At 38.4% G+C, this 10,177-nt stretch overlaps 1 protein-coding gene across 1 annotated transcript; it reads right to left on the reverse strand.

The window, feature by feature from the left end:
* Positions 1-1,981: 1,981 nt before the first annotated feature.
* On the reverse strand, positions 1,982-4,736 carry LOC104224460 (uncharacterized protein At5g39865-like). Its single transcript, XM_009776124.2, has 2 exons — positions 3,553-4,736; positions 1,982-2,284 (listed from the first exon to the last, which is right to left on the reverse strand). The coding sequence occupies exon 1, from the start codon at positions 4,597-4,599 to the stop codon at positions 3,583-3,585; it is 1,017 nt and encodes a 338-aa protein (XP_009774426.1). The 5' UTR covers positions 4,600-4,736; the 3' UTR covers positions 1,982-2,284; positions 3,553-3,582.
* Between the last annotated feature and the right edge of the window lie 5,441 nt (positions 4,737-10,177).

The raw sequence follows: 10,177 nt of genomic DNA on the forward strand, positions 1-10,177 counted from the left end.
GTTTTAGGTTATAATATAACATACAGAGACAGCATCACCAGACTTGGTAAGTTTATTGTCAAGAGTCATCATTTCCCCAATTACTATAGCTTAGATAGAATTGATGGTTGATGGTAAGAGTGATGGTTGTTGTTCTGCTAATTATAACATTAAATTAAGAGGCACTGAATCAAATGAATTCATATTAATTGTTTCATCACCAACTTACTTTTTCTTGCACTAAATCATAACATTGTTGAACAATCGGCCCCATTTTATACTAATGTTACCTTATGAAATGTTGAAAGTACACCTTTTTATGTTTTCATTTCTTTTTAAGTTGGTTTACACGTTCTAATCTTATGAAAGCATCTGCCTAACTCAACTCTTTTGAGATAACAAACTACGAGCTAACAAACACTGTAAAGCTTTATATAACAGTACTCTCTGTCTCATGTCTCATCTAAGAAGGCATATATATATCTAACTCAGCACAGAGCTTAAAAATTATTTGACTTATAAATTGTTCTAGTAGTAGTAGTAGAATAAATATAAATAATGAATGAAAAGATAGTTCGACAAATACAATATCGCATGGTTACATGAATTTGAATTCTTGAAAGTAGTGACAGTAAATGAAATAATATTACTATTAGAATGGTGCAATTTTTTTTTTTTTAAATATCTCAATATGAAAAGAATAGTATAAATTCGGAAGCCCAGAGGCAAGGGTCCAACTCTTCCTAAGTCAATAACAATAAGTTCCATCTGATTCCTTATAGGAGTAGTAAATTTTGTTGAAAGAAAAGGTGACCTCTGGATTGGTTCCAAAGAAAAGGTAGTAGTGCCCTTTTGGGCACAAAATACCTTTCTACTATTAAAAAAAAAGTTACGTAAGTACATAAAATGCAGTATAATACTATGTTTTACTTTAACGCATCTCTTTGACTTTCCAAAATAGCAATAGTGCTATATGAAGTGAAACGGTGGGAGTAACGGTACGTATTATTTCAGCAGAAATGTGAAAACTATGCAAAGCAACAAAAATAAATATCTCTATGATTGTTCAACGTACAAATAGCATGGGCTAACCAGTTTTCGGACTGGTCATTTAAAAATAGTCAGCGTTTGCAAAGTCATTGAAAAATAGCCTCTATTTTGCTGTAACACGGAAAGTTTCAGCATAATATATTGGAGATTAGAGCACTTGTGTATGAACTTTCAGCATATTATGCTGGAGTATTTTCCGGATTTTGAACAGTGTTTTCGTTCAGATTTATCTTTACATGAAAAGTGGCTAAATTTCAATTACTTTTGAAACTGTGGCTATTTTTGAATGACCACTTATAAATCTGGTTATTTTTGAATTTCCTCCTTGTTCAACTAGACTAGATAAGCCCAATCTTTTTGTCGGGCCTAATCAACTTTGAATTAGAACGGACTTCCTACAACTGGGCCTTTAACCTATACGTTCTTAGCCCAAGATCAACAACATAAGTTGCTGATAGCCTCGAATGCCCATCCTACCAATAAGCAGGAAAGATGCTCTAAATCCTAAAATATAATACAACACAATAACCACCAAAAAGACAACAAAAATAGCAGAAACTATACCTCAAAAAGCTGCACTAAGCTCTAGAAATAGATCAAAAATAGTAGAAACTACAAAAATTGTACCTCTAAATGTGAGGTTCCACTGATTTCTTTTTTACACAGTTGCCATAGGACCTGACAGATCCAGGACTACAAAGGGCATTGAATCAATCATATAATAGGGACAAACAATGACGTTTAATTAACTCCTTTTTAATTGCAAAACATCCATCATATCCTTCTTTATACAGAAAAGATGGTACATTACTCAAAGTTACTCACAGAAGATCACAATCCTTTCTGGAAATGTTATACTAATAGTTGTCATGGAAAAGGAAATGAAAAGCTAATTAGGTGAAAACATCAAAGTTTATCATGCTGATTGAAATGAAATTAGATTCAAATATCATGACACTTATCTCTGATGTATTATTGAATATCGTTGGTACGTTATAATTTACACAGCATCTTGCAATACATGTAAATAACACATAGGCCAGTTGTTTCATTCAGTATCTGATATGCTAACTGCACCTTACTGCTGAATCTTCACCTTTTTCCGCCAAATGTGCCAAAAGCTCAGCCAAATCTCTCAAAATCTGTCCTTGAGAGCCCGATGTAAGATATTGCAGCTTCATCCATAAAGTATCCTCTTGCATTTTGGGGGTGTACAGAATGTATCCATTTACTGCTCTACAAATAGAACTGGACCCTGACCAAATTAAGAAGCAAAGTTTGTAGTCAATATATTGCTTAATGCGATATATAATGTCAGCTGAGGGTTTCTACTGCCCACCAGCTGCTCTTGAAGTTCTTAGTTAGCTTTTGTAATTCACTGAAGGCGTCTTGCTTCCTCCCACCCAAGAAAATCATTCTGCTTTCATGTTTGACAATTTGTTCACTAATAAAGCATAAATGTGTAGGCCAGCGGTGAGATTGTTCTGATACAAGCTTATTGGATCCAGATAATCAACGGCATATACAATCTATTGCATTACACGTGAAGAAACAAAAACTGGTTATTTGAATTCACGGAATAAGCAATTGTTGAAGCTGGCCTAAGAGAAGCAATAACATTTAGTAAAGGCAAGCGACTGCTGCCTGTTGGCAATGGCTGAAATAACCCTCAGTCTGTTTCAGAAACAACTTTTCTCAGTTCAGTAATCAGTATAGGGGAGGGGTTACAACAGAGATATCAATGTTTGGTACCAAAGGCCTATAAAGAAAGTTGAGTCCTTTTCTTAAGGCAATAACTATTGCCCGTTGGGAATGGCTAAAATAGAGCAAAAAATTCATTTCAATTAGTACTTCTTTCCTCAGGTCAGAAATCAGCATAGGTGTTCTAACAGAGATGGCACAGGTTTTATATGCCTATAAAGAATGTTGATTTCACTTCTAGCTAATACAATGGTTTAGATTGACATATCTTACACCAAATATCATTCCAATCAACCCATGAGCCCGAGCTTTCCACGGAGTAATCCCATTTCAGAAGCACTTCAATGTAATCACAAAAAGTACCATAGTATTTAAAAATGCTAAAACTGCTGCTGGTATACTAAATGTTAGTCAGCTTCAGCTTTTTCCTCACCAACTATATGGTTTAACAGAGTTAGTTTGTGCAAGATTGTTACTATCAAATTTAAATACCAACAAATTAATAGCCTAATAAACACATATATCACGAGTTATTGCTTTACTCTGTTAGTATATGATAGATTGATAGTGAACCTCAATCTTTACTCATGAAAATTAATTTTTCAAAAGAGTACCAAGCACGCTGAATACGTTATCGTTAAATGACCTCTGATTTTGTATTTTTGTTCTCTCTTTTAGCTAAACAAGTCTAATTCTGATAATCAAATTGGAGTAATGAGATTCATTTGTTTTAGCCAGTAAAATAATTTAGCATATACAAGTGCACGATAAATTTTGAACAGCTAGATATGCAAATAAAAGAGAATGCTTTAAAAGACTAACCGAGCTAGGTCCTCACAGCTAGCGCATCAATCAGCAGCAAATGGGGCAAAGCACCAACCCATTTTCATTACACTCAGTACATTTCACCACCACAGTTCTCCCCTCTTTCTGTTCCATGTCTTCCTTCAGCACCATCACCATCTTGCAGCTCCCATTACAAGCAAAACAAGGCAAGAACCTAACACCCCCACAACCCTCACAAACAAAACCAGCTTTCACCTTCGGCAAACCTTGAAGCAAATCCCCTAAATTCCCTTCCTCCACAATCCTCATCACCTCCTCAACCCCACCTATATACCTCCCTCTAAAAAACACCCTAGGAGGTATTAACTCAGTGCTCTCTTTACCCTTCATCAGCTCCTTCAATTCATCCCTGAAGCCCCTATCCATTGAAATATCCCTCTCAGAATATAAAACCCCAAGCCCCTCAATCGCTGATCTCACTGCATTACAAGCCTCAAAGGTCTTCCTCACTCCCCTCAGCGTTGTTGTGTATATAACTATTTTATCTTCACCATTTGGGGGACAAAGCTTTTCAAAACCATCAAGCTTGGAATCAAAAGACATTAATCTTGTTGGCTTAAAAATGTCAGCTTTATTAACCGCATGATCAAAAGATGGAATATTTGGGCTTGAATTCTCTTTGTTAGGGAAAGATTTCAAGAATCTGAAGCTAGAATCAGGGGTAGACAACTTGGGTAAAGAGGAAAACCGAAAGCTGTCACTGATGGGTGTCATGGAGGTGGAATCAAGACCAGCCATAAGCTCCCAAGAATTGATAATATCGGAGGTGTGTGACTTGAGGGTTCTGGGTTCAGACAAGGGGCTTGGAAAAAGTGAACCAAGAGTGTGGCGAGGGGGTGGGGTAGGGGTAGGAGGGACAGTGGTGGTGGAGGAGGGTGGAGGAGAGGAAGGTGGGTCAAGGGTCAAGAGGCCATAAGTGGTGGAAGTGAGAGAGACAATGTGGTGGCTGAAACCGGCGGCTGAGCCACCCATTTGGGTGAATTCATTGTCTTGGTTGAGCAGAGTTGATGAAACGCAACCCATTATTGCAATGGCAGAAGAGAGACTCAACGAAATAAGGAGGGTGAAGTGAAGAGTATGAAGAGGACAAAGTGAATGTAAAAGGGATCAGAGAGAGTAAAATACAGGAGAAGACTTTTCTGAAGCGTGAGAAAGATTTTGATAATAGTACTACTACAATACTTGTTTAATGGCGGAGTTCGAGGAGTTTGCATTCAATTTTTGAAAAATGACAGTGGTGGACATAGACGTGTGGGATTGTGGGAGCAGATTGCTTTCTTTCTTGCATTTTTGCTACTTTTACCGCTCAAATATTTCATTTTCAAATTCAACCCCTTGAGTTACTGTTTCTGTCGTAAAGCCTAAAAAGGGAGCCTATCCGCATCACTTTTGTCCCTTTTTTCTTAATTATATTTCTTTCTCTTTCTTTTTTTGTTGGATAAACAGTGAATAGTAGTAGTATTTTTCAGTTTATGTGATCATCTCCTTTTTGGTTCGTTCCAAAAAGAATGACTCATTTCTAAATTTGAAAATAATTTAGCTTAAACTTACAATTCTACTCTTAATGAGAAGTTTTTATAACCACACAAATACTCTGGGCCTCTTTTTGACTTGTTTAGAACCATAAATTTTAATCATTTTTTCTTAAACTTCGTGCACAGTCAAATATGTTCGAATAAATTGGAACAAAGAAGTAGTAGATTTGAAATTGATACTCATTTTTAAGTATATATAAATTTAACTGAAATCACTAGACAACAACTCTAATCCTATTGTATATTTATGTACGCTAGGTAGGTTCTTTGGTTTTTCTGCAAGAAGTGCTCTCTTTGTTTTAGAAAACAAAAGGTACTTATAACGCTTTAGTGAACAAATCTTGTTCCATTCAACTTAATTATTTCAATAATATTTTTATTTTTTTTTTGTAATTTTTGAGTGTATCTTTTCACAGTATCTCGTTAATTGCTTTCACGAGTAGAAGATTACTTCTCATTTATGATTAGCAAAATATTTTCCTCTCATTTACGGTTAGTAAAATGTTTTTCTCCTTCTGTTGAATTGATGCTGTAAATTAGATTGACGTGCCATATGTTTTACATAAGCTATACCCTATATTATGACTCTATGACTGAGGCCTTTGAATAATTTCACTATCAAGATCGAATGCGATTTGGTTTATTGCACGGAATTCTTTTTTTAAACAAAAATCGAACAATTGGAAATATGGGGAAAAAGAAAGTAATACTTTATTACTCCAAAGGAATAACGAATCATATCATACAAAAAATGTGCGACTTTATTCTAACTCAATTACCTTGACACTATTTGACCAAAAAAATATCTTTTGTGTTATGTAAATCTCAGATCTTTTCAAGGTTGGAGTTTTATACTGAACTCAACAACGTTAGTTAAAATGTCATGTTTAAATAAAAAGGAATTAGAAAATTAATTTCTAACAAAAATTATTTAATTTGGACACTGAGCCAGCTTGTCTGTTTAGTGATGGACCTTCCAAAAGCATGTTTTTATGCCCCGACTTTTGAAACCTTGAATACATTACTACAGTTTATCATTGGAACTTGTTACTCCCTCCGATTCATAATAAGTGATCAATTTATTTTTAACACGCACATTAAGAAAATATTAAATTCTATATAAAAATACCTAGTATGACTAAACTACCCTTAATTAAATATTTAATGTGAGGAGTAAGAAAATTTTTAAGGAATATGTACATAAGGGTAATTTTGTAAAAACAAATTGAATTGTTTCTTGATTATATAAATAAACACTTACTTTGGACCAAAATAAAAAAGCAAATTAGTCACTTATTATGGATCGGAGGGAGTAAACTGCATCTCAAGCAACCGTTTTTGAGTCAAAGAACAACCCAACAAAAAGAAAAAGCAAAAAAAAAAAAAAAGTTGAAAGGACAAAAAATTATTAATAAAAGTTGATATATTTGGTTGGGGTGAAGCGAGGAAGAGTTGAAGAGTGGAAACAAATGTGAATTATATCCAAGGATACGAAGTACTGGAGTGCCGAGTACCTCTCAATATCACAAATGGGGAGGGGATAAAGAATATCCCTTTTATTTCCCTTCTAACTATACCAAACATTTAAACGTAAGTCATTTCATTTTGTATTGGCACAAGTGAAGTATGAATACATTAGTCGACCATCTTGACGTGAAAATGGAAGAGTCATAAATAAAGTTATGCGTCAAAGTAAAATAAAGTTGTACATATTTAACAAGAACAAATCAATAGAGACCAATCTAGAATACTTCCCAACAGTTTAATCAGCACATAAAGTTTTATAATTGTACTTATATGGGCCAAAATCTGACCACGAGATGGTTCTTTAAAAGGAACAATAAGGGTATATGGGTCAAAATCTGTAGCATAATGGTCGGCCTCAAGAGGAATAATAAGGGATCGACCAAGCAGTAATCATGTCCATGAGGCGAGATAGCAAAGAGCACATCGGCCATCATCGGGGTCAAATCGTTGGAAAGCGTGCATCATAGAACAAACGTTGTGTTCGAACAAACGACGAAAGATACAGTCGTAAGAAATGTCATGGGCGGCTTTCCAGCCATGCCTCATCAGCCCTTGGGCGCGCCCCGTGGCGTCCTAGCAAGCCTCCCAATGCCTAGTGCCACGGACGACCCCGTGGTCTTGGTCGCGCTAAGTGACAAGTGCACATGTGCCTCTGTCGCCCCATCAATATCCCTCGCCTGCGCCCAGCCGCAGGAAGATGCCAATAGCGCCGCGAACACAGACTGTGATGCCAAAGATAATGCTGCTGACAACGGACTTATTTCTGCCTTGTAGAAAACTAAGTCCTTTTCTTTGTAAATATAGAGTAGTTTTATTTCATGTACCTCCATTATGTTTCTCTAGCTTAATCAAGTCTAGTCTTGTAGCTTTGGTTTATTTTTTTTAAGTATTATTAGGGGAGATCAAGCAATCAAACTTTCTAGCAAGCAAACAATTCTCTGTACTGGTGTCTCTCCCCCTCGACACCGCGTTGCTTTTCTGTAATAGCTCTCATTAATGCAATCAAGCTTTTTTCATTCTCAATTCTCATTTATGTTCTCTCAATTGCTTTTGACATTAGTTTTCCCGTACGGCACTGACAATCTAGTCTAGCGTATGGAGGGGACCTCAGTTGGCGGACAATAACTGCACTGACATCAGTTGCTTAGTCTTACGTCGCCCTTCCAAGGAATCTAAGGAAGGCGCCGCATAAAAGTTGGTATCATATCCTAGGCTCGACATCGGACGAGGGAACGCATTGCCATTACCACCATTTCTGACCATGGTGAATCATGGGGACCGTATAGCGGCCCTTGAACAGACGGTTGACGGATTACGACCCATCGTGGATACGGTGCCTGAACTAAGAACCAGCCTAGTGCAAAGGTTGGACGACCTAGACCGCAGGGTGCTTCAGGCCAAAGTTGACATAGAAAACATCAGTCGCAACTCTGAGGGAGACCGACAAACGGCAGCCGCAAAGGCAGCCAAAATTTTTGGCAAATTCGAGAGACTCCAACAGGAGCGTGCCGATGATTTAGCTTACAGGGTAAAAGAGGCAGATAGGGTGATTGCCATGCAACAAATTATTGACGACTTGACAGATAAGCTCAATGTTGTCAATGTTGTTTTGTAAGGCCTTCTTCGAGGAGGTAGAAACCAAATCGGGGGCACTGTGAACCCCGTTTCCGCTACACAAAAGCTAAAAATTCCTGAGCCAAAGCCATACAGTGGAGCTAGGAATGCCAAGAAAGTGGAAAACTTCATCTTTGACATCGAACAGTACTTCGATGTTGTTAGGGGCCTAGAAGAAGTTAAGAAGGTAGCAATTGTTGCCATGAATCTTCAGGGTGATGCTAAACTCTGGTGGCATGTGAAGTACGAAGCCATCAGGGCCAGTGAAGATGCTCTCGAGACATGGGCAGAACTAAAGGTAGCCATACGCCTACAGTTTTTCCCCGAAAATTTTGAATACAACGGAAGGAGAAAGCTATAAGAGCTCCGCCAGACCAAATCAGTGCAGGACTACGTGCGAGAATTCTCCGCGCTCATGCTAAGCATACGTGACATGGGAGACAAAGACAAGCTCTTCACCTTCCTGGAAGGGTTGAAACCTTATGCCCCTGTGAAACTGCAGAGACAAAGGGTAGATACCCTACCCAAGGCGATCCAAGCAGCTGAATGCCTTGGGACTATCGAGTGGAAGATCGGAAGGATAGGCCTCAGATGCCTGCCCGAGCGGGATTCAAAGGGTGCCAGCCTAGCTATGGTGGCCCTAGCAGAAGTGGGGAAGATTGGAGTGCAACCAAATCTAAGGCTCCCTCCTTAGGCAGCAATAGTGCTGCGTCAAACAATAATGACCGGGGGAAAAAGCCTCCTTCAAGATGTCGTCATTGCGGCTGACCACATTGGAACAATGAGTGCCTACATGCACAGATGAACGCCCATCAAGCTTTTGATGATGGGACTGATGACGACTCAAACGATGCGGATCAGACTGAACCAGTAGGTGCCTTCAATGCAATTGTTGGCTCTATTTCTGAGGCATTAGCGGAGAATACTGCTGGTATCCGTAAGAAGAAGGACTCATGTCCAATCAACAATAAAGGGAAAAAGAAGGCGGATGAGGGGACTCCTTTTAAACAATAGAGGACCTTAATGTTCGTCGAGATGAAGGTGAATGGCAAGCCCATTCGGGCGATGATAGACACGGGTGCTACCCACAACTACTTAGCCTCGACTTAGGTGGAGCGCCTTGGTCTAGTTGTAGGAAAAGGTAGAGGTCGTGTTAAGGCTATTAACTCACTTCCTCAACCAGTGGGTGGAATAGCCAAAGAGGTACCGGTGAAGCTTGGCCCTTACAAAGAAAAATTCAACCTACGAGTGGTGATCATAGATGACTTCGAGTTGATAGTTGGGTTGGAATTCCTAAGGCAAACCAACACTATGCCCGTACCATATGCAGACACGCTACTGATGATGGGAACAAATGGGGCCAACCCCTACATTATCCCTTGCATGCCCGTGAAGATGGTCGTTGAGAACACCTCAGCCTTGCACTTGAAAAAGGGGGTCAAAAGACATGAACCTACGTTCCTAGCAAAGTAAAATAAAGTTGTACATATTTAACAAGAACAAATCAATAGAAACCAATCTAGAATACTTCCCAACAGTTTAATCAACACATGAAGTTTTATAATTGTACTTGTATGGGTCAAAATCTGACCACAAGATGGTTCTTCAAAAGGAACGATAAGGGTGTATGGGTCAAAATCTGTAGCATAATGGTCGGCCTCAAGAGGAATAATCGGGGTCGACCAAGCTGTAATTATGCCCATGGGTCAAGATAGCAAAGAGCTCACCGGCCATCGTTGGGGTCAAATCGTTGGAAAACGTACATCATAGAACAAGCAATGTATTCAAAGGTACAGTCGTAAGAAAGCACACAGGTCAAAGACCATTGGATAAAACGGAAAAGAACTATATATATGTGGAGGGAGCCCAGAGAAGGGGGGAATTTTCAGATGAGAGCAACCACAATAGAGGAATCAAGAGGAATC

Source organism: Nicotiana sylvestris, chromosome 8 (genome assembly GCF_000393655.2).
Source record: "Nicotiana sylvestris chromosome 8, ASM39365v2, whole genome shotgun sequence".
NCBI lineage: Eukaryota > Viridiplantae > Streptophyta > Magnoliopsida > Solanales > Solanaceae > Nicotiana > Nicotiana sylvestris.

Excerpts from the sequence above, each read along its gene's own strand:
- LOC104224460 (XM_009776124.2), bottom strand. The coding sequence starts at position 4,599 with ATGGGTTGCGTTTCATCAACTCTGCTCAACCAAGACAATGAATTCACC.